Source organism: Lemur catta, chromosome 18, assembly GCF_020740605.2.
Source record: "Lemur catta isolate mLemCat1 chromosome 18, mLemCat1.pri, whole genome shotgun sequence".
NCBI classification, from domain to species: Eukaryota; Metazoa; Chordata; class Mammalia; order Primates; family Lemuridae; genus Lemur; species Lemur catta.
In genome coordinates, this window is record NC_059145.1 from 24,210,030 (window position 1) to 24,235,935 (window position 25,906).

Genomic DNA, 25,906 nt, shown 5'->3' on the forward strand with positions numbered 1-25,906 from the left:
TACCAAAATTTTAAATATTCATAGCCTAAAACCTAGACTTTTTACTTCTAGGTTCTTTATCTACAGGGATACCAAAACAAATAAACAAGGACATATATATGCAATCACTAAAGTAACATTTTAGAAAAATTGATGTCTACATAAATGTCTGTCAGTAGGAACATGGTTGAATAAATGTTTACATATAAGTACTGTGTAGTCACAGTGACAAGAGAGGACAGTAAAAAGATGTCGAAGCTTTAGTGTTGAGGTTAAGGAAAGAAGAAAGATATTCAAGTCTGTATAATATGCTTCCACGTGTAGGATGATTCCATGACTGTAATGCATGCAGATACATAGAGAAGAGACTAGAAACGCAGTAGTGGTTTTTCCTGATGGGGCTGCTTCTTGCAGGTAAAGTTGTGCAGGATGAAAGGACACCAGGCTGAGGCTGAGTCCCCACTCACTCGTGGAAGGGGGTGAAATCCTTCCCTCTCACTTGCCTCTTGCCCAGTCATGGTCCTGGCAAGTGACCACATCCAGCCAGAGGAAAGGGTGCCTTCCTCTAATTATCACAGTTTCAAGGTGGGCTCCTGACCACCCTGACCGCTAAGGCCTAAGGGCTAAGTATGTGGCGGTGGGTGAGGAGCAGGGGGCTGCTTTCACACTCTCATTTATATCCTTTGCATAATTTTTGAAAAAGCAAATAGTATGTTTGTCAATTAAAGAAAGTATGAAAGGAAATAAAAATACAGTGATCCCAGAGACAGAAGTATACAAATATATGAAGCGTCAGGCATACTGTAAACAGTGTAAAGGAATCCTTCTTTGGCAATCAAGTTTGATTTTCCACCAGTGAAATCTGACAGCAGTGTAGTAATATATATGTACTGTTAATGTCTCAAAGTAAAATAACAGCTGCTTCCCTGGAGTTTTTCTTAAGCAGCAGGGTTTCCCAAGGTGGGGGGGCGGAGAAGATTAAAGTGGGAAGGTTCCTTGAGACAAAGCAAATACCTGTCACTTGAACAAGTTAACAGGATCAGTTAAGGAGATGAAAATGGGCATTGTGCACCATGAGAGCAGAACTCTCAAATCTCTGGAAACTAACTCACTGGGTTTGAAGAGGCTGAAAATGAAGCCCTTTGATTTGTATAGCAAGTTTGTATAGATTTCCAAGTGGAAATCTGCTCAATGCTGAATTAATTTGACTTTCCCACTAATGTGGTAGGTGATGGTTGCTGAAGCCTTGGACATTTCCAGAGAAACCTACCTGGCGATTCTGATGGACCGGTCCTGCAATGGCCCCGTACTGGTGGGCAGCCCCCAGGGGGGCGTTGACATTGAAGAGGTGGCCGCTTCGAATCCAGAACTTATTTTTAAGGTATGTTCAATCTTTTGGCCACCCTGGCTTAACTGATTGTTACTGCAGTTAAATATTTAGTGTGGGGTCTAAGGCTGGGAGCAGTCAATCTGTTTCAGTGACTTAAGGTGTGACGATATCGAGTCCTTTTTCTTACTGAGTATCCAGTTGAAAGTTGGATGCAATCAAGGTATTCAGTATTCTAGGGCTTTTTTCTTTGCCTTTTCCCTCCCTTCCTTCTTTCCTCCTCCAGCCTTTTGTTCCCCTGTTGCTTCTTTCCATCCAGCCTGCCCCAAGAATCAACCAGTGTGAGAAGACGGTGACATTTCCATTTTCTCTTGGTTAACTCTGCCCCGTTTAACATTATATATGAACCAGAAATTCTCCCCTAGGGGAAATTGTCTCCCATAGGAGACTGGATGTGAGCTAGAGACTGCTTTGAGGTCTCTCGACACTATTGATGTAAAATAGTATCTTCCTTAGGTCTAGATTCTGTCAGTTTGTTTCAGTCCTTGGAATCTTTTTATTGATGTCCCTTTTACTGATACTAAGATTAGTTTCAAGTCAGAGAGATCTGAGATCAAATTTAATTAGTTAGCAAGTTTGTCAAAATCTTTAAGCCTCATTTTTTAAATCAGTGAGATGAAAATAGGGTGATTTGTACCCCATGGAATTGTGAGTATTAAATGAGGTGATATGTATAAAGTGTTTCTTACCCTATCTCAGCTATCAGCCAAAGACGTAAGGTCTTGAGAACTGTAATTCCAGATTTTAAACTGGGTTCTTAGTATCAAAATCACATGAAAAATTTCTAACAGGAACACTCATTATTTATTTTAGAAAATGATCTTGTTTCCCTTTGAAAGGGAGATTTTATTTCTGAAATGTCTGTGTCTAGATAATGTATAGTAAGCATTCACTTAACGTCTTTTGACAGGTTCTTGGAAACTGTGATTTGAATAAAAGCGATGTATAACAAAACCGATTTTACTACAGGCTAATTGATATAAACAACAGTCAAGTTCCTGTGGCATATTTCTGGTCACAAAAACATCACCCAACTTCTAAATAAAGACCAAAACAGTTCTAATATTACACGTTGAAATAAACGCAAGCTGTACATAAATTTCAGGAAGATTTGTAAAAATAAGTAAGATTAATGATTTATGCAATTATTCCAGCTCAGGGTCTCAGGTAGCTGGAGCCTATCTCAGCAGCTCAGGGCACAAGGTGTGAAGCAGCCCTGAGCAGGCTATCATCCCATATCAGGCACACTCACACTCCCCCACACTCACTCACACTGGGACCACGTAGATGCACCAATTTACCTAACAGGAAAGGCTTTGGGATGTGGGAGGAAACCAAAATGGCTGGAGAAAACCTATGCAGATTTAGAGAGAATGTGCAAACTTCGTGAGCCCCAGCCAGGAATTGGGTTTTTTTTTTTTTATCATCAATCTTTTAACCAAATGACATTGAATGAAACAATGTTTTTTCAGGATCTGCTCTATTGGTTTTAAAATATTTTAACCAATGTTACCTTAAGTTAACTGCCTTGGAAGTTAAATTGAGGCTGCACACACAGACTTACCACTAATACCTAGCCATTTTCAAAATTAACATTATTTAAAATAAGCCATTCCATTTGTTAAAAGAACGCATGAAATAATGTATATGAAGAGTGCTCAGTGTCTTTGAGAGAATGGCATTTTGTAGAGCTATGGTATCATTAAGAATTATCATCGTCAATAGAGTGTTTAAATCATAAGGTAATATTTAACCTATGTATGACAAGCTCTAAACTTAACAACAATATTAGGCAGGAAAACCTTACTTTGGAGGCCTTCCAAAAGATGTCATAAACATTAACTGACTAAATTTTCGTCAGTGCCATCTGTATAGTAATTAAAAGTGAAAACTGGCATCAGATTGTCTTGTCAGCATGCCACCTTGAAGAATTATATAGTTTTTGGAAGGGCTGTTTCATAGATGGTCTGCTAATTAAAACATACCCTATAGGCATCTGCGGTAGCCCCGCTCAGAGATCTCTGGAAAGGTGCCATACTTTAATTACTCATTTGCAAATAAATACTAAGCATTTTCTTTTGAGGTTGTGAATCTTCTCACTTGACTGTCTGAACTGTGTTCATTTGATTCATTTTTACTAGGAGCAAATTGACATTTTTGAAGGGATAAAGGACAGCCAAGCTCAGCGGATGGCAGAGAATCTAGGCTTCCTTGGGCCTTTGAAAAACCAGGTACATGAGCAATGGGAGGACGATGTGTCTGAATTGTTTTGGGAACTTGCTTAATTGCCTCTAATGTTTATGATGATCAAGAAACAGGATTATTTTTTTGTTTTGTAATTTTTTCCTCCAGTTGTTTATGATGAAGAAAAATATTTCCCTGTTGTTTTAAAAGAGAATGTTTATGATATGTGTCTTTATATGTATTTTGGCGTGTGTGCACCTAAGTGTTGCATGCAGGTACACGGTACAGCGTATGGTAATCTCTCTATTTGTTCTGTAGCATTGCTGCTACTGCCACCTGGTGTGTGTGTCATTCAGCCCATCTGAACCTCAGTGTTATATCTGTAAAATGGGGATGACGTCCACTCCTGGGAGGCTTATTGTAGGTGTTGAGTGCAATGATGTGTGAAAGTGCTTTTTGCAGTGCTCCCTAAAGGTCACTTCTCATTGTTATTAATAATACGCATTGCTTAACTAATTGCTATTCTTTCGTGACTAATGGGCATTTGAGATGAATATTGATGGCACAGAAGGTGATATTTCACTGAGAACAGCTCAAAATGTGCCTATTCAGTAATGATATCCCCTGGCTTCAAAGACAGAAAATTGTCCTCAGAGCTGTAGAGGGACCAGGTCTGTTTGAGCATCTGAGCACTGCTCTGCCCCTGGTCCAACTCACGGCATGTGATTCTGTGTCTGCTTAGCTATGCTTCCTTGTCCCACAGCTACGTGAGAAGAACTTACTGGCTCCTTTTTCCTTCCTTCACTACTCAGAGAGGCCACGTTACTAACCCTAGATTGCACGCATGCGTGTGCTTGCATGTGGGTGTGTTCCTTGGCCTGGGGCTCCATGGTGCTTACAGAGTATGTCCTTTAATATAGTTGGGCAGCAGGATTCCCATTAAACAGTAGATTTTACACTCTTTTTTTTTTTTTTTTTTTTTGAGACAGAATCTTCCTCTGCCGGGGCTAGAGTGCCGTGGCTAGAGTGCCGTGGCGTCAGTCTAGCTCACAGCAACCTCAAACTCCTGGGCTTAAGCGATCCTACTGCCTCAGCCTCCCGAGTAGCTGGTAATACAGGCATGCGCCACCATGCCCAGCTAATTTTTTCTATATATTTTTAGTTGGCCAGATACTTTCTTTCTATTTTTAGTAGAGACGGGGTCTCGCTCTTGCTCAGGCTGTTCTCGAACTCCTGACCTCAAGTGATCCTCCTGCCTCGGCCTCCCAGAGTGCTAGGATTACAAGCATGAGCCACCTCGCCCGGCTGATTTTATACTCTTTTCTTTCTGACTTTATTTTTTCTTTTGATTGACTCTGTCTCTAGATGTTTGATAGTGACAGTAGGCCAGTCACAGAAGGGTAAAGCTGAATAAGACTTTAAAAAATACATACATTTAAATGAAGGAAGGACAGTGCTTATTTGGAAATGGGAGTAAAGGCTCCCTTGGAAAGCAAAAGATTCAAGATGGTAGAGGGGGCCCGGATCATCTGGGACTATACCTCAGGATGAGATAGAAAGGGCCATGATTTAGCAGACAGTTAGAAACTGTTAATCCCAGGGAAGTGATCTGTCAAAAGGAAGACACTGGAAGATTCCTGGATATGTGCTGTAGTGGTTGGTTTCAGCTCCTGAGAATGAGGCTACTGACTGCATTAGCTGTTCTTGTGGCATTTATTAAGGGGCTTCTTGTGTAGGGGTGTTAGTCCCTAAGAACCGCTCTCCCATACACTGCTGTGTTCTAGCCACAGTGTCCTACAGTCAGCTCCAGAGTGTGCTCAGTGACCCTGTTTACCTCCTCCCTGTCACTCTACACATCTGCATTTCTCTTCTTTATTTGTAGTCACCTTTGCTGGATTCACTGTGGGTGGTTCTTTGTCCATCTTGCTCACTGCTGTGTTGCCAGCAGCCTACAAAGTGCTTGATCTACATATTATATTAGTTGCCCAGGAAACATTTGTCATGTGCATGAATAAGTGAAACAACACATCTGGGCTGTCCACTTTGAAGAGTTTCCTAGGGAGTCACCAATAGGTGCTTTACGTGGCAGAGGAATAAATCTAACGTAGACAAAATCCGCTGAACACATGCTTTGAAAGCTCAGGAGGTGAACACGGTGGAGAGTTCTAGAGAAGGCAATAATAGTATTATGTACATAGTAAGACACTCCCCCCACCGCTACATAGGGTAAGAGCAAATTAAGAGTTATTTATAGCTCTTAAATGCCTTAATTGTGTTTTCCCAGTGCCCGAAACACCGTAGGTTTTAAATGAGTTACTTATGAAGGGAAGATGAACATGTAAGTACCCAGGGGTCATTAAATAGCTATATTGTCAGTATATTTTTAACTTAATTTATTGAGGAAAGGAAGGAAAATTTTTAATTCATTTTTTTTTCTTTTTTCATTGCCAACTCTGTGAAAGGCTTTAAATCTTCATTTGCTCAGCGGCTTGGAGGGAGCACTGATTGGGTGCTGCTCAGGGTGCTGGGCCCTGGGGAACAGAGACAGTGAAAAATAGCCTTTGTTCTCCGGGGCGCACGGAGCCGTAGAGGTCAGCGTGCGGCCGGCAGAGTGCGGGAAGAGGGGCTCACGGGGAATGCAAAGGAGAGCGAGGTTGATCTCAGTTGTAGACATGTCAGAATTTGCTCATGTTGGGCTACCCAGGTGTACTTGGATAGTGGAAGGGGTATATATGGCACGGGAGCCCAGGGAAAGCTGTGTGCTGGGGTTGTAGGTTTGGGGACATCTGCTTTGTGACGCTTGCGTAAGCCGTGGGGATCTAGGAAATGCTGTAGAGACCCAGTGGCCAGTGGACAGAGGAGGCGCCTGAGAAGGGAAAACGTTTTAACAGTCATGTGTCGCTGACCTGCTCATAAAGAAATGGTGTCTCGGAAGTTCATAAGGAAATGGTGTTCAGTGTGACTCTGAAAGTTACTTAATTTTCACCTAGGATGTGGCTTAGGCATTTGGAGGCACCTTACTCAGGATTATCTTATAAAATTATTAATGTCTTCCCTGTGACTCCTGCCTATTGTCTCTAAAATGTGATTTATTAATATTAGACATAAAAATAAAGGTAATATTTTATCTTACATAAAAACTACCAATATGTGTTTATGACTAAAACCTATTTCAGTGAAAAATTTCTTGAAAAAGCTAAAACCGTGACAAAGCTTAATATAGTCGTTCCCCTTATCCACAGGGGATATGTTCCAAGACCCCAGTGGATGCCCAGAACCTCAGATAGTACTGAACCCTATGTATCCTGTTTTTTTTTCTGTACATACATACCTATGATAGTTTAATTTATTAATATAAATTAGACACGGTAAGAGATTAACAATAATAATAAAATAGAACAATAACAATATAATGTAATAAAATTTAGTGAATGTGGTGTCTTTCAAAATATTTCATTGTACTGTATTCATCCTTCTTCTTATGATGATGTGAGGTGATACATTACCTACATGGTGAGATGATATGAGGTGAATGACGTGGGCACTGTGACGTAGCATTAGGCTACTCTTGACCTTCTGATGATACTTCCAGAGGAGGATCGTCCACCTTGGGTAATCCTGGATCATCAAGCCATGTCACTGTCAGTGGCTGGATGTCAGGAGCAGATAATGTTGATGGCTGGGGATTCTCAATAATTAAAGGCTTTTTGCAGAAACCTTCCAGAAGAACATTGTAATCAGAAGTTATTGTCTCTTTCTTTATAACTTTTCAAAGTGTTGCTGCAGAGGTTGTGATCCTTCAGTGATCATGCAAGTGATTTTATTTTATTTTATTTTATTTGTAGAGACAGGGTCTTGCTCTGTCACCCAGGCTAGAGTACAGTGGCACTATCATAGCTCACTGTAACCTTGAACTCCTGGGCTCAAGGGATCCTCTTGCCTCAGCCTCCTGACTAGCTGGGACTACAGTCACATGCCATTATGCCTAGCTAATTTTTTTTGTTTTATATTTTGTAGAGATAGAGACTTGCTATGTTGCCCAGACTAGTCTCAAACTCCTGGCCTCAAGCAATCCTCCTGCCTCGGCCTCCCAAAGGGCTGAGATATAACAGGTGTGAGCCTGTGTGCCTGGCTGTATATGGCTAACTTTAATGCTATGTTCCATCCAAGGATCATATTCCATAATTTTGTCCTTTCCATTTAATATTTTTGGGCCATGGGTTGACCACGGGTAACTGAAGCCACAGCAAGCAAAACTGAGGATAAGGGAGGATTACTGCATGATTAAAATACAAGTTTCTCAAGTATGTCTTAATTATCATCTATACTATTAATTTCTGAAAACACAGGTGCCATGAATTGTCAACATGTGCTTCTAGGACTTAGGCTGATGAAAACGTCTGATGGGCCAAGTTAGCACAAGACCGTTAACACCTCTGGAAGTGCCTTATACTTTGGCTAGATTTGAGAACCATGTGTGAATATTGGTGATAATTTTCTGGGATGCAAGAAAAGTGTTTTAAAATTTTTAGCCTATTGAAACATTTTTAAAGGCACTTATAAACTTGTCAATTTTTCTTGTGTATATGTCTGATTTTAGGAATTTTAAATTTTTTTTAATTGCTTAACCTTAAAATAACATTAGTTGGTAGTAAAATGAGAGAAAAATTTTTTGGACAGAGCGTTACAAACTGAGAATGTAGATGGCAGTAGTAATGACTGACGGCAAGGTGACCAGGAGTGTGCTCTCTTTGACTTGTGTTTATTTTTAACATTTGAAACCATTTACAAAGCAGGGCAGCTAATCTCAACTTCCCCAGTCCCTGCCATTCCCTGTGATTACACCTGGTCAGACTGACACATCTTATCTGCCTAGTCCGTATAGCCATTTAGTGTGCAGCCTCTGGAATGAGACATCTTGCAAGTATTTGCCCTTGTAAAATCTGCAAGGGAGAACCAGCCTTGTTTGGGGGTGTCTGTAAGATCCAATCAGCCCTGCTCAAAAAATGTTTATAGTCTGCCTTTGCCCAACAGTAAAAATTAAAATAGCAAGCATTCCCAAAATACTATGCTAATTTATAATTATTAATTATAATGGCATTGATGTACAGAAAATTCAGACTTCATACTAAGCTAATTTGATATAGGCTTAAGAAGTTCTGAAGTAACCCGGGTGTATATCTATGGATGAATGACTAAACCTAATGTGGTATATACTACAATGGAAACTTGTTTAGCCTTGGAAAGGAAGATCTTGACACATGCTGACGCATGAATGAGCCTTGAGGACGTTGTGACATAAGCCAGTCACAAAAAGAAAAATATCATATGATTCCACAGTTACCTGGTATACGTAATATGTGTTATATGTATGAATGAGATACCTAGAACGGTTAAATTCACAGAGACAGAAAGTAGAATGGTGGTTGCCAGGGGCAGCGGGGGAAGGGAGAACGGGAGTTGTTGAATGAATGTAGAGTTTCGGTTTAGGGGAAGATGAAGAAGTTTGGAGATTGGTCACATAACAACATGAGTATACTTGACACTGCTGAACTGTATGTACAATTAAAAATGGTTGAGATATGGGTAATTTTATGTTATATATACTTTACCACAATTTTTTAAAAAGAATGTTTTGAAGTGGCTAGGATAAGATCTTACATATATGTGTACCCAGAAGTTATTTCTACTACATAGTTGACCCTTATTATTAAATTAATCATTAATTTACCCAACATGTATTAAGTGTTGACTCTGTGCAGGGGCTGTCACGGTGCCCAGAATAACAGGCTGCCTCCCTCACGAAGCTCCTACTGCAAGTTCAGACTGATGCTCTAGGAAACCCCCCAAAATACAAACAATATTCAGCAGTGAGGTATTTGTTGGCTTTGCACTTTAACTCAGATTTTGTTTGGATTAAAAAAAAAACTAAACATTAAATAAAGGAAATCATGCTAGGAACAATAATGGGGGAATTTTACAAAATATTCTCAGAATGGGACTGGCCTTTAAAAGTTTGACACAAAGCCAGAAGCCATAAAAGAAAACAGTGACATTATTATGAAATTTCCATGTGCCAAAAGTGTGAAAAAAAAAAAAAGGTCAAAAGATAAATGTGAAAGGGGAAAAATATTTGCAATTTACATGAAGTGAAGGGCTAATTTTTTCATGTAAAAACACATAATTCTATAAATAAGAAAAAGATCAAAATCTCAACAGGAAAATGGGCAAAGCAACATTCACAGAAAATGAAATAGATATCTCTTAAGCTTTTAGAATAATGCTGAAACTCATTCATAATAAAGGAGATTCAAATTAAAACTATACATGAGAAACTCTTTTTTACCTAAGACACATGCACAGATCAAGATAGCTGATGGTTGAGAGTGGAAAAACAATCTCTCTGATCCTGTATTGGAGGAATGGAAATTAGAGATAGCTTCTACCCAGAGCAATTTCATCGAATCTTTTGATATTTAAAATGCCTATAACCCCTTTTTGTTCTTCTCTAGGGAATTTATCCTACAAATATTTAATCACATGTATGATAAACATACAGAGATAGGTAAGGCAGCGTGGTAATATGAAATGTTAGCAGTAATCCAAATAGCCATTATTTAAGTGAAAGGTTAAATGATTTCTGGTGCATTCATGAAATAAGATATTATGCAATCAGTTAAAAGAATAGGATTGATCTATTTGTGTTGCTGATGAAAAGGTCTCTGAAATCTATCAAGAAACAAGGTATAGGGCCAGTGAGGGGGCTCATGCCTATAATCCTAGCACTCTGAGAGGCCGAGGCAGGAGGATCACTTGAGGTCAGGAGTTTGAGACCAGCCTGAGCAAGAGAGAGACCCTGACTCAACCAAAAAATAGAAAAATTAGCCAGACGGGTCCCAACTACTTGGGAGGCTGAGGGATTGCTTGAGCCCAGGAGTTTGAGGTTGCAGTGAGCTATTATGACTGCTCTCTAGCCCTGGAGGCAGAGCAAGACACTGTCTCCAAAAAAGAAAAAAAACCCGAAAACAAGGTATGGAATCCAGTTTGTGTTTTTTTTTTTTTAAAAAAAGATGAAGAATATGTATACTTGCTTATGCAGAGAATATCTCTCATATGGAGCACAAACTGATCAGACAGTTTTTGCTGAGAAGCTGTGTGGCCAAGGAGTAGGATCAGGGAAACTCTTGCATTCTTTGGGAATTTTGTACCATGTAACATGTATTATCTACCTATAAAAATATTTAATAATGAAAATATTTAGTCATGCTCATTATGTATGTTTATTTATTAATGTATCCACTGGGCTTCAAATTAGGCATAAGGAAGTTTCTAAGTAGACACGAAATACATTAAGATAGAATGAATTAGGTCTTTAGGAGTTCTTCAGTCAAATCTGGAGCCACTTTCAGTATTACCCCAGTGGGGATTTACTTTATGGAATTTGTTATATGGGTGCTGTACGAGCTGAGAATTTTGAGTGGACAGAAAGGCAACCTAAGCATATCCATCAGATGAACAAAATGAGGTAGTGGAGTTATTGGACCTTGGATACCAAACCTAAAACCTGGTGAGCTTCCCTAGCAGGAGCTAGAGGCTGAGGAGGAGGCACAGCCTGAGACAGAAAGAGAGGAGTAGAAGTACCCTGGCTTTTCCCTTCCTCCCACCTCTGCCTCCCACCACCGCTCCTCATCGGCTGAGCCCCGCTGAAAGCCAGCTGATCCAGGAACCTCGAAATCTCAGCGTGTCAGAGTCAGCTCCTCTGAGATACAGAGTAGAGATAAGGAATGGCTGAAAGCGGATCTGATGGCAGACAGTGCAGGGCTGGCACCCTGAGCGAAACGTGGCAATGGGAAAACTATGGCTGGGAAATGAAATGGAGGTAGGAATGAGACCGAGGCCCTGTGTTCAGCCCTGACTGTACCGTCCTGCTCTGTCCATCACGTGCTCTGTTCATTGTCCATGTGAGCTTTCCAGGGCAGGGTCACGCCACATTCATGTTCTCATCTCAAGCCCCAGCTCACAAGGTACCAGCCTGCTGTGTCATAGGCAACGAATAAGTGTTGGTTGCAAAGATTGGATGAATGAGTGAATTTCAAGCAGAGTGAGAAAAATGAAGTCAGAGGCATAAAACATGAGGGGAACCTTGGAGATGTTGCCTGTTCTGGTTAATGCCTTTGGGACAAACCATTTTCAGTTTGAATTGTGCTGTTCAGTAGCTATACTGTTAAAAACTTTCATCTTCCTGTCGTGTAACAGTTTCCATTAGACGCTTGGTAATTGTTTCACAGATTATGGGGTGGATTGATGAATATAATAACCGTTTTATTCCAGCATAATAAGGAAAACCTAGTCATTATAAACTCTCAAAATCATGTTTACCTTTTACTTAAATGGAGCTTGTTTGTATTAATGATTGCAGCTTATATTGCAGCATAACTCTGCTAATAGGGACATGATAATTTACAAAAAGATTAACAGCATTTTAGGCTGTACTGAAAATATTTTGTTTTCTTGATAATGTTCTTTTCTGGTGTCTGGAGGAGAGTTGAGTAATTCCCTCTAATGAATAGCAGTGGAAATTTAAATAATTATGTTTTTCTGTTTTCCCTTTCAGAAAAACCTAACTGAAAATAAAGACATAACTTGCTATTTTTAAAATTTCATTAATCCAGCAAAATAAATTTTCTTTTACTGCCTTGGTGTAATTCCATTTCACTTGATCACATTTAGGCTGCAGATCAAATTAAGAAGCTGTATAATCTCTTCTTGAAAGTTGATGCTACTCAGGTGGAAGTGAATCCCTTTGGTGAAACTCCAGAAGGACAAGGTAAAAAAAAGAGAAAGAGAAAACAAACGAATATATTATAATTATTTATGCAAACTATAAATTGAACTGCACAAAAGACTGTAGCAGCAGCTTTGCATTAATTTCTTTGAGTAATTTAATTCCTGCTGTAGTTTCAAGTACTCCCATGATGCGGTTGAACATTGTAGCACTTAGGTTTGTTTGTAGCCAAATGCCAAGCCTCAGAGGAAGCTACTTCTTATTTTACTTAGAGACATGCATCCACTCCTTCTCTTCCGCCCCCCCCCCATCACACATGCGCACACACGCACAACACACGCTTGCTTTTTCAGGCCTATTATGCTGTTGGTAAAGATTTGGGTGGAAATGGGAGCCACTGCATTTAAGTATAATGAATGTACCTGCTGTTATGGACCTGGAACTTTGTGAAACTTTTCAGTTTTCCTAAGTCTGTATATAATTTCACCCTGTGTCCCGTGCTGGACTTACGTCACCTTCATGAAGCCTCAGATACCGTCAGTTGAACTCTTTTTACCTTACGTGGTCAGCAGCTTCTGCTTCGGGTAGGAGGAGGTAGCATTTTGGTGAGGAAAGGTTTCTCCTATCCATGAGGTACTTGTAGAGTATAAATAACTGCTTTATATCTCAGTACCTACCACCATTGCACTGTCTTGCATACAGCAAGTATTTCAGTAAGTTCTTATTAATTTCACAGCAAAAGCTAGTGAATGTGGTGGTCAGCAGGATATGATGGGGCACAGGGTGGGATATCAGATGGATAGGATAGTGATGCCAGAACGTAAACTCCATGAACTTTGTCTTTTTTAGGATGTTTCCTTCCGTCTTGCATTTTGGGTACCATGTTGTGGGACAGTTGGGAAATAGAAATTTGCCATTGAACTGGGAAATGGCGTGAATCATTATGTGTGAGCCCACCAAGTTGTGGACCAATGTGGATGGTACAATATTTTCTCTTGAGCATATTTCAGAGATTCTGTAGTCAGACTCAGGCTACAATATTATTTCCTTGGAACCCACAGAGGCGTAGGTACAAATTCTGGATCTGCCATGTTCTGGCTACAGACTTGGGCAAGTTGCTTAGCCTGCCCAGCCCCTCAGGTCTTTTTTATTGTTGTTGTTGCTGTTGTAAATCAAATAAAGTGGTAAAAGTGTTACCTGTCTCATAGAGTGGTTGTGAAAATAAGGTAAGCTGGTACATGTTTAAGCTTTCAATGTCAGACACAAAAATAGGCCAGTCCCTAACTTTCATAAAATAAAATTCTTCTTCTCAGGAGTAGCATAAGAGTAGCCCAGGAATTTTGCAGATTTCAGATGAGGATAAGAAAAGAATGCATGTTTAGGAAGCCATTGAAAATACATATTTCATGGTTTACACAGTTGATCACAAAACACAGTTGAGCATAAAAATCTGTGCTAGGTTATTTACAAGCAAAATATTCATAAATATTTTAAACATTTGGTATGGCTGTAAAATGATCAGTACAGAATTTCATAAAGAGAGGAAGGGAAGGGGAAGAAACTTTTTCTTGAGCTCATATGCCAGGAACTTTTTGCTAAACATTTATGTACATTCTTTTTCACTCTTACCACAACCATGCAGAGTTAGGAGTTGTTACCCCCATTTTATAGAAGATTGAAAAATCAGTGTGACTCCTCCATGGGCAGCTAGTTACAGGAGCTGGGATTTGAACCCATGTCCCCCTGAGTCCGGCATGCATGTTGATTCCGATATCCCAGACTCAAAGCCACCTGCCTTTTCCACTTTTTCCCTTTTAAACTATTCACTTGCTTTCATCAGAGTGACTTAGAAGTAGTCTCCAGTTTGGGAATACTAGTCAAAATCCATGCTGCATTAAGTGGCTGATAATTAAGTCTAAGAAATGAAAGAAAAGAAGTTCAACATAAAAGTTCTTATAGGTCGTATATTGCTTTTCAAACTAGCATGTATAAGAAGCCTAGTTATTTTATATTTTTTAAAAAAGGAAATTCATTTTTATCCCACGCCATAGTAATTACACAGGCTATAGTACTATCTTTATTCAGTCCTTTGGGAAGAGGTCATTCACACACCGTGGTCTGCCAGCAGGGAGCAGGGGTGTGGGGGCCTTTTCTTAGAGGATGTTTACAAAGCCTCATGAAGTCTGAAGTTTGCTTTTTGATTATTAAGAGAATGGAAAATTCTTGAATTTTTTTGAAGGAATCATCGTAAAACACATTCTTTCTATACAGTTCATTAAAACATAAGTCTTATGTGATATTTTTAAGAGCAAAATTATCTTTAGTTATTAATTTGTTCATTGTACCATAAAAGTTCAGCTATTGAATTAGAATCGCAATTAAATGAGTGTGTTGGTTTATAACTCTAATGAGCAGTAGTCAAATTAAACCCAATTAGGAAATGGTGATTAATGGCCAAATGTACAAATTGATCTTCATCATTATCACAATCCCCTAAAGCAATCCTTTATGTAGGAGCAATAAAAGCAGTCATTTATATCTTAGCAGTATTGATAGTCTTAATATTTATAATCTGAATATTTAAGTTATTTCTGTTTAGATCAGTAATAGCAGAACATTTCACATTAAAACTTTCACATTGAAATTTTGGCTCTATAATTATTCTTTAAATTTAGAAGTTTAAGGAGCCTGACATCAAATCAAACATTTTTACCTATTCACTGCACTGCCTCTCTGTAGCAGAATGGCTTCAGCTTTCCATTGCTCAGTGGGGAACATTATTTTTAAAATTCGGGTTATTTGTTGTATGTTTGTACATATATACAACAGATGATGCCTGATTGAAGGAAGAGCGAGGGCTTTGGGAACATCATGCTGCTAAGTCACTCATGGGGAATTTTGGACATGGTGAAACAACTGCAGTCCAGGAACTGTTTTTTTCCCAATGTATTAGTCATCTGATTCAAAGAATCCAGGTGGACACCACTAACTGTGATATAGTGTAGTGGCTCAGCTAGGGTTATCATGGTTGCTAGTGACAGAAACCTACCTGAGCTTAGCTTTTGTTAAAAACCCCTGGCAGGGTGGGGAGGGTATTCTACTCCTGTAACAGGGAAGTCTAAGGTATGGACTGGCTTTAAGGCCTGCAGAGAAACAGGAATTCTCTGGTCCTCAAGCCCTGCCTGCCTCTTCCTCACCAAGCTCCCTACAGCTGGCAGCAAAGATGGCTTCCAGTGCTCATTGCTCTCTGCCGGCAACCGCAGAAGTTCCTTTAAATGATTCTAATTGGCCCCGCTTGGGTCACATGTGCATGCCTGTGGCCAGTCACTGAGCAGGAATCACGTGCTATGGGAATTATGCTGTTTCCCAATGGAAGAGGGGGCCCTGAGTCAAAACATGCCGATCAGAATGACCCAACCATATTGACACCAAAGTAAACTACTATTTAAATAGTCAAAGAGAAATTGACTATATGTTCCTTGCTTATCCAACTACAATGCTAAATCTGTTCATTTATCCTGTGGCCAAGTAAGAAGCAATGTTTTATCATTATTTATTTAGCTATCTACCTGTTCATACATTTTGCTAGCCATTGTGAGGTTATATGTCACATTTAATTTCTTCCCACCTTCAGCCAGCTCTGCCTGCACACCGACTTCTTTCTCTGGTGTCTTTAAGGCATGTGGTACTCAATGGTGAGGGCATGTATTTTGTTCCCCAGGGGACATTTGGCAATGTCTGGGGACATTTCTAGTCGTCACAACTTGGGGGCTGTGCTACTTGCCATCTAGTGGGTAGAGGATAGGGATGATGCTAAACAAACTACATCGTACAGGATAGTCCCTGACAACAAAGAATGATCTCTCCCAACATATCCATAGTCCAGAGATTAAGAATTCCTGCATGATGCCATCTTCATTAGTTGGAGCCCAAATCCATTCATTGAGCTAAAGGTATGGGACCCAATTTGAAGCAGTGACTATCTGGTCAAGATTCCTTAAGAATTAAGCCTGGGTGATCCAAAGTTAACTGGCACATCAAATTCCCTTTTTTTCTAATGATTCTTTTCCCTAAATAACCACCCTGTTGCTTCTTGTTAGCAAGTGCCCATGTTGTTGGTGGGTGTTTCTCTGTTTCTCTCTTTATACACAAGACTCTATTTTCAAGAACATTTTCAGTTCTCTACCTCCCCCAACCCCTTGCCTGCCCTGTATCTATTTTCTCTTTTCGCAGCAACTAGAGAAAAGTTCTAAAAAGTATACCACTCTTGGAACATCAATATTTAATGGAAAGTGGGAATAATTTGAAAGTATCAGCATTTTAAGGCCATCTCGGCAAGGCACGTTTCAATAGCACATTATAGTTATTTATCACAAATCAAATGTAATACATTGCTTGAAGACAGATTATTTTTCAAACTAATTATGACAGTCTTATTTCCTGCTGTTTTTATGTTTCTTTTATGTGTAAGTCTCCCCTCTGAAATGTATTTTTCTTTTGTTTAATTCTGTGGCACATTCTTCTGTTAAAACTCTAGGGTCAGAGGCCTCTGTCAGTCATGTTCTCCATCGAGATTGTTGAATTAGCAGCTCACAGAATCTCACACCACTAAACAAAACAACAAAAACACCCTGTGCATATAAGTACCGCAGCTTTCTTTGATATTTGTTCAGAAGGAAAATTCATTTGTATAATCTATCAAGCATGTAACAATGTGCTTTTGATGGTGAAAATTGTTTTATAAATATTAATAGGTATGTTTTTTCACCCACTTTGTACACAGAGTGGCCTTTGTTCAAGACGAATTTTCTATAGAAATGAGGTTTCATTAATGTGACATTGAAAATCTTAATGTCTAAAGCAAGATCATCACTTCCAAAAATCCATTTTACTATACTTTGTTATTTTATTAAATGAGAAAGCTAAGGTTTAAACAAGCAGGTTTATTTTGTTGCCCTGCTGTTGACATAGACATCAATTCATTTTTCACACATCAGTTCCAGAGGTGCATTTGGAAGGGTCTTATAGGGCGAAATAAACATGTAAGAGTCAGTCAATATTCAAGGATTAATCTAATCCTTTTGTGTAGCTACAGATTTTTGTTTATTTTGTTTGTTACACTCTTTTGTTTTCATGTTAGTAGAGTGTACTTTTTCTATGTTTCGCTATAGAAATATGATATCTGTGGCTGTTACATCTATCAGTTGGTTAAGGCAGGATGCAGTTACAGTGAGAATTGTGATTTAGCAGGGATTGGCAAGTTCTCTCTGTAGAGCACCAGTTAGTAAATATTTGGGGGTTTGCAGGCCACACGGTCTCTATTCCAACTAGTCACCTCTGCTGTTTCTTGGGAAGACAGCCATAGAAAATATGTAAACACATGAGTGTGGGTGCATTCCAATCCAGCTGTATCTACAGAAACACATTGTGGGCTGGCCTGAGGCTCACAGTTTGCCAACCTTGGCTTAGATCCTCATTTGGGACTGTTTCATACCAATCTTTAGCCACCTTGGCCTTACACAAAGGTGTGATATGATTTGAGGGTCACTAAAGGCCTCTGTTTTATCCTCATCCTTTAGCCAGAAATCTCTTCATCTGTCAATTAGGATGCCTAAAATACTGATCATTGAAATCCTTCCTTTGGGAAAATTCTTATGTATTCAGAAGATGGCATTTTATTAAAAACCACAGGTAACGTAGATTTCCTCTAAATGGAAATCTGGGATTATAAAAGGAATGGGACAAAATACAGGTAATGTTTAGTGATAGGAAGAGAGGAGAGTTCTGTAGCCTGGGCTCCAATAATGAAAAGCTTTAAGTGTGAAAAGGCTCTGTGCACATAGGAGGATAGTGGTGGCAATGTAGCAGCCAGCAAGGGGCGGTTGTCTGGGAGGCTGAGTGCTTCGCATGCGGTTTCTCCTTCTACCAATAGCATATAGTAGAAAACACTGTGATCACCATTGTGTAGACAAGGCCACTGGGCTTAAGAGAGATTATGTTTCCAGGGCTAGCTGGCTAGGAAGTGCCAGGGTTGTAATTCATACCCAGGTGTTTTTGATGCCAGAGTCTACATTAATTTGTCAAGTTCAAGGGAAAACATTTATGTACTACAATATTGTAGACTGAGACAGTAAGGCAGGAAAGCACTTTGTGTGCTTGGAACTGTGTGTAATAGGAAAAAAACAAACTGTTTTCTCCTTCTGTACTCTCAATACAGAACACTTCTGGGACCACATGTATGTGTTTTCCCCACACTGACTGATCTGTAACACCCGCTAGATGGCCCATGATTCAGTTTAATTCTTACACTATCTGCGTGGAGTTAGAGTCAGATGCCACAGGTCAAGAGCTCAGTCCCACAAGATTGCCTCCACTTTAGATGCCAAGTGCAAACGTGGGCCTCTGGTCTCTCTGACTGGCTGGCTATAAATTTGGGATTCCCATAACTCCCTCCTTGGGTTCAATCATTTGCTGGAATGGCTCACAGAACTCAGGGAAACACTTTACTTACTATTGCTGATTTATTACAAAGGACATTTTAAAGGATACAAATGAACAGCCAGACGAAGAGCTACATAGAGCAAGATATGTGAGAAGGGGAGAGGAGCATCCATGCCCTCTGCAGGCGATCCACCTCCCAGCACCCCCACGTGTTCAGCAACTTGGAAGCTCTTCGAACCTCATAGTTGAGGGATTTTTATGGAAGCTTCATCACATAGGCATGATCAGTCACCAGTCCCTTTCCCCTCCCTAGAGGCTGGTGGTAGGGATGAAAATTCTAAGCTTCTGACCATAGTCAGAAGCCTTGAGGGTGGCAATTCGATTTTGGACCTCCTCCCCCTTCTTAACTTGCAACTCCCCTAACTTACAAAGCACTTGAACATGCGTACATCGACCCAATTAAGTCGTTTAGTTTTCTCTACAGAGTGGGGACAGTTGGCAAGGGGCCATTGTGATACATATTCCTTTTATCCCTCAGTCACCTTGAAGCTCTGGGTTAACTGTACATTTCTGTCAACGTGTTCTCCTGGAGAGAATAGCCTACCACAGGAAAGCATCTTTTGAAAATCTCGTTTTGCAGCCATTTAGTTGCGACTGCCTTCTGAACTTTGCGTACATATCCATTAATTATACTCTCTCTCAAGCAGCTAGTAACAGTAGTCTTTGTAAGGGGCAAAAGTCAGGTTGGAGCTATTTTGATTTACTGGTTTATCGATCTCAACCAAGAATTCTTTTATTTGAAACTCTTCACTTAGAAAGTCAATTTGATAGCCTTTGCCCATTTATTTTGAAGGTGTCAGTTACAAGTAGTCTTGCCAATGAGTAATGGAAGAACTAAAATTACTAATAAATTAATTAGAATGTATTTATAAACCCAGTGGAAAGCCAAGAATGGAGTTGCTTTTCTATTGATTATTATACTGGTCATTAACTGCTGAGAAAATGCCACTGTAGCAAGCAGAGAACATTGGCCAATTCCTTTGGTAATTGAAGGATTCCATCATTAAGATTTCAATATTCTGAAAGTAATTACTCATTCACTCCATGTATTCACAGTATGTAGGCAAAGTGGTTGGGCATTTTGTGGCAAGATTAAGGACTCAAGCAGACATTAACTTCCATTAACTTCCATATAAGATTCTCTCTTGTCACTCAGTGCTACTTTAAGTAATTTGTGGTCTGGATTTATGTGTATGCCAAGTATTCTTACATGATAATATGTCAGTTCTCACCGATTTGTGTCAAAGTGCTTGAGTATTGTGGTAGAGAGATCCTGGGAAAAAAACCCTCTACCCAGAGCCTATAACCGAAGGAAGCCATACGCAACCATGTTTTCTTTTCTTAGGAAACAGGTAGAATTAGCAGACTATGGCCATTGCTTTTCAGTCAGATATGTTCAGTGGCTGTTTCCCTTTCAGGAGGCAGGTACCTGTCATCAGTGCTGGAGGAGAATGAGTAGTATCTGTAAATTCTTGGTCAAAGATTCCTGCCTACCAGTATTCCAAGTTAGGTAAAAGAATGTTATGATGGTGTGACATCACAGACAACCAATTTCTATTTCCAAGAGAGATAATAAAAAGGGTCAGAACCCAGATATCAATAATGCCTCCCTCCCCACTGCAATCCCTCCCTGACTGTACATGTAGTAGATCTGTAAATCAAGGAGAGTGCTCTGTGGTCTCTCCCTATTGTGGAATGAATTTTGCTGTGTCCAGGTCTCTTGACCAACATGGAGATTTCTACCTGCACCAGAGTGTGGAGACAGTAGTGTTGATAGTGCCTGGCTCCTGGCGTTGCAGCTGACCAGTCGTGGTCTCCTAGGGTTTTGTGACTCGAATCAGAAGAGTCATAGATGGTCCTGCATGAATCCAGGGCACCGCCCTAGTTTTAGCCGCCCCCAAAGCAAGGGGGTCTTTGAATTTCAGTTCTGTTTTCCTTACAGAAACTGAAAACTAAGTGTCCAGAGTCTCCCTCTAAATGTTCACGTATTAATATTTCTGTTTTTGACCCAGAATGAATCAGTCACAGGTCTAGGGAGCTTAAATATTAGGGAGATCAGCTTCCTCTTGAAAATATCTCCATTGACTGACAGATATTAATAAGAACTTTGGAAAATAGGAAAACTAGTGGCCTGGATTTTAGGTTCTGTAATTGTTATTCCCATTTTTTCCAGTAAGAAAATTATTTGTTGTTATTCCCATTTTTTCCCCAGGGATTGTTATTCCCATTTTTTCCAATAAGAAAATCATTTATTGTTATTCCCATTTTTTCCCCCAGGGGTTGTTATTCCCATTTTTTCCAGTAAGAAAATCATTTATTGTTATTCTCATTTTTCCCCCCAGGGATTGTTATTCCCATTTTTTTCAATAAGAAAACCAAGGCCCAGAGAGGAACTAGGTTATTTTATCAAGGTTACAGAGTTTGTAAGGTGTACTAGAAATTTCTGAAGAGTATATTTCAAGTGCTTTCACACATACAAAAAAAACAAAAACTATGTGAGGAGATGAGTATGTTAATTTGCTTCACTGTAGTAATCACTTTGCTGTGTGTGTGTATGTCAACATCACATTGTACACTTTAAACATATAGTCAGAACCCCGTATACGAAAAGTCAACCCTCCATAGCTGTGAGTTTTGAATACCTCAAATAAATATCCGCATCTAAGTAGACTCACACAGTTCAAACCTATGTTGTTCAAGGGTCAGCTATACATAATTTTATTTTTTTTTAATTTTAAAAATTAAAAAAAAGTTATAGAGTTAGTTAAGGATCAAATAAAAAGTAATTGATTCTGGCCCAACATTCTTGCCGCTAAATCTTTTGGAAATATTTGAGAGGATAGTGATTTAATAAAAATTTCACTTTGCAATGTCAGGAGAAGGACAAAGGAGGACAAAAGGATTAGTTTATTGTGTAGTCTCTCTTTGTACAGAAGAGAAAGGTGATTATCAGTGGTTATACACTAAAAATAACAAATATAATAAAAATGGTGAATCAGAGCTGTATGTAGCTGTGCCAGTCTGTAGCTTTTAATGGGTAATGGCAATTTTTGTTGTTATTTTATTGAACAGAGACCAACAGATACAAATTAATAAGCTGTTTACTGGAACGTAAATCCGTTGAGAATAGGGGCCAAGTCATATTTGTCTTTGTAGCCCTAAAGTTTAAAGGTTAAGGAAGCCATAACAGCTTCTCCTGCCTGTAGCATGAGAAAAAAAAAAAAAAAGACAATATCTTATTTTTCTTTCTCCTGTGCCTACTAGCCTGGAGAACTTAATTTATAGATCTCAAGAGATATTCAGGTATGTTCCTTTTCTTCTTTATTTAGTTGTCTGTTTTGATGCCAAGATAAACTTTGATGACAACGCAGAATTCCGACAAAAGGATATATTCGCTATGGACGACAAGTCAGAGAATGAGCCCATTGAAAATGAAGCTGCCAGATACGATCTAAAATACATAGGACTGGATGGGAACATTGCCTGCTTTGGTAAGAAGCAGTTATATCAAAAGAATGCTTTGTGGGTTTTTACAGAATTTCACAACCCCTGATTTCTAAAATGTTATTTACCAATAGGAAGTAAACATGCAAGTTTTTTGTAGCCAAAAATTCTTAGGAAACTTTCCAAAATTTTTTCTCACAGTTCATTTTGATCAATGGTCATTGGTTCAAATCAGAGTGTCTCAACTGGCATTATTGAGATTTTGGGTGGGATAATTCTTTGCTATAAGGGGGCTGTCCTGTGCATTTGAAGATGTTTAGCAGCATCCTGGCCTCTGGATGCTACTAGCAGCCCCTGGTTGTCAGAACCTTAATAAGTTATTAACAAAAAGTAAGTCTCCAGACATTTCAGATGTCTGAGGTAGGCAAAATCACCCCAGTTGAGAACTACTGATTGAAAGCATCTCTTTAATTTAAACTTCACTTAGTAAAAAAATCAGAACTTTTACTACTCAACATCAGTGTTAATATGTTAGGAACTATTCTGAAATTTGGGTATAAAACAAAATTGCTTTTGCAGAGGAAGTAGAAGAGGACATCTAATTTAATCATATTACTAAAGTTTCAGATTCAGTGATAACCAAATGTTAAAATGTTTAATCCATTATGCCAGTTTATTAATAAAACAATTGACCTCATCATAGTTATCTAAATTTGTTAAAATGGCTTATTCAGCTGAGATAAGAATGAGACCATTAGAGGCAATACAATTTCTGTTATTGTTCACAGCTTATAGTGCTAAGATTTATATGCTTTGGACTTAATTGCAGAAGACTGTTTCTGGTAGAACCAATTCATTGCACTGGAAACTGAGGTCTTAATCTTAATGGAATTAAAATAAAAAAGATTTGTAGTTCATTAAACCAACAGTATCATTATATTCAGAATTGAAGAGACCTTGTCCAATAGTTTGCTGTTCAATACAAGAGAAAATGACATCCAATTACAAGTAATACCAAAATCTCTTTCTTTGTATTGGAGCAATAACTATAATGTACCAGATCACTCACATTGTTCTGATCCTGATAAGGTAATACACTGTCAATATTTGTAGCCATTTCGAAAGGACAAAGATACAGTGGTGTGTTTAGAACAAATTAAATACAGATTCTTTGTAGCCACTGCAGGAACGTGCCTGATTTGACCAAGTAGCAGCCTCAAAAGCTATAATGAACACGTTTCATACTGTTTTAAGATCCTGTATAAACCATTTTAATTTTAGTTGCCCCAAACTTAATTAAATTAGTCAGGGTTCGTAGGTTTGTCTGGGGAATTCAAGGGTCAGAAACAGTGAGGGGCACTTTACCTGGAAAGTTTCTGCTGTGTTCAGGGGATTCTTTTTCCTTTCTAAGCCGAGGAAAGTAATTTCATGTAATTAAGCTTAAGAAACACAAGAAGTACAATTGAGCAATAAAATTAGCTCTGGAAAACAAGAATTTCCTTATCAAAACTCTACTTGATTTCTTAAGAAAGGCTCGTAAGATGTTGGCATATTTTGGTTCTAGGTTTTTGTTTTGTTTTTTAAGAACTAGGATCTTGCTATATTGCCCAGGCTAGTCTCAAACTCCTGGCTTCAAGCGATTCTCCTGCCTTGGCCTCCCAAATTGCTGGGAGTACAGGCCTGAGCTACCACACCCAGCCCTATGGCCTATGGTTCTAGTTTCAATGATTGTGTTGCTAGTGAACATTTCTTATATTAATTTGAAAGAGGAAGAAGGAGGTAAGAGTGTTGTTTTTGGTGCTGTCCTTTGTTCATTTGTTTTCTAAGTTCATCCAGGTAACATTATATAAACATGATGACTGCACTAAGTGTAGAAAAGTACGAAATCCTATTAAAAGTGAGCTCCCTGTGGTTCAATCCCAGAGAGATGCCACATTGAAAGGAGCATATTCACAGCAAGCAAAAATTTAAGAGAATTCCATTATTTACTCCAGTCTCTTAAAGGATATTAAAAAGAATATAATTTATAGGCCCAGGCATCTTCTCATAGCTTTTTTCCCTGCTTCCAAATTCTCTGAAACTTAACCCTTTCCAGAACCTAACTATACTCTCTCCTTTACCACTGGCCCAAATTAATTGCTTAAACTCTTTCCTTCTTTCTGTTTTCCTGATTGACTTAACTTCTCAATAAATCCATTTTCTCATTCCCAGGTCTTTTTATTTATTCTCTGTATGTACTTGTCCTGGTTCGTTATCCTAAAAGACTACGAATGGATCTGGTTGAATGGAATTCCAAACAGGGCAAAAATTGGCCTTGTAATGACAGGTTCTCTTTTGGCAACATGGGTGAGGGAAAAAGTTTATGGACCCTTCGTGTTGCTAAATTTATCCTGTCTTATGTGCCAATTGCATTTCACAGTGAATGGTGCTGGGCTCGCCATGGCTACTTGTGACATCATTTTCCTTAATGGTGGGAAGCCAGCCAACTTCCTGGATCTTGGTGGCGGTGTAAAGGAAGCTCAAGTATATCAAGCATTCAAATTGCTCACAGCTGATCCTAAGGTAACCTCTCTGTTTGTATTGAGATTACATAATGCTTTGATTTCTCACCGTCACGAGCTGATGTTCCTGCTGCTGAGAGTGCTAATAAGTCAACACACGTCCTTTGCAGGCCCAGATGCAAATTCTGCTTTATATTCCATTGGAATATATGATGATTTAACTCTCATCTTGTATGAAAAGCTTATAGACAGCCCCCAGGATCTTATTTTGGAGACTGTGTATACATAAAGTTCTGGGAGGTGGAAGGGAATAGAAAGGATACGATATGCCAAACAGTGAAACATCGGTTGGCATGAAATGGTATTTGGGTAATTTACACTGAAGTGATTAGTCCTACACTTACATGACTTAGAGAGGAGTCAGCCTCAGATTCCTTCCTTAAAGATGCTGAAGGTGTTATAATATTGGAGATTTATAGGATTATTGGATCATATATCACTGGGAAATAATGGCCCCACCTCCTTCTGTATGCTTTTTAATTTTCATCTTGGACTGTTATAGTTTGTAACATATACAGTGAGTAGCGAATAACTGTGTATGGTTTCATAGTTTCTATTGTTGCTTCCTGTGTGTCTTTTCAACTTCAGTGTAGCTAACTAGAATGGAGCTACCATACCATGCTAGGCACATTGTAAGCATTCAATAAATAGTTAATCAGTTCATTTAGTAGCCATGTTAAATACAAATGTGCTTTGTTTCAACTGTAGATACTCAATTGTCTATGAAAACATGGTTTTAGGTGGGTGCTTATTACATGGAAAGACTAAAATTTTTTGAATGTCTTATGTACATGGTTTTCATATAATTCCCTTAACAGGCCTGTGAGGTAGGTATATGCTGCAACCATTTGATATTAAACTTTATTTGAAAATCATTATCTAAATATTGTTAGAGTATCTATTAAATTGTTTTGGTTAAAAAAATATCTGAACACATGGGAAATCTAAATTATCAACTAAGAACATCATGAATGAAAAAAATACCACTTTTTTTTTAAGAAATGTAGTCTGAACTTAATATGTATGCTTCCCATAAAGTATACTGGCAATAGCCTATTTTGTTTT

The 25,906-nt window shown here is 38.9% G+C and overlaps 1 protein-coding gene across 1 annotated transcript in view; it reads left to right on the top strand.

Annotated features, from left to right (window-relative positions):
* Window positions 1-25,906, top strand: part of SUCLG2 (succinate-CoA ligase GDP-forming subunit beta) — a 257,611-nt gene that overhangs the window by 134,750 nt on the left and 96,955 nt on the right. Inside the window, exons 5-9 of the mRNA XM_045530945.1 lie at window positions 1,208-1,360; window positions 3,508-3,597; window positions 12,281-12,377; window positions 22,166-22,327; window positions 24,700-24,842. Of these exons, the coding sequence (XP_045386901.1) occupies window positions 1,208-1,360; window positions 3,508-3,597; window positions 12,281-12,377; window positions 22,166-22,327; window positions 24,700-24,842 (645 nt within the window). The remainder of the gene's footprint in view (window positions 1-1,207; window positions 1,361-3,507; window positions 3,598-12,280; window positions 12,378-22,165; window positions 22,328-24,699; window positions 24,843-25,906) is intronic.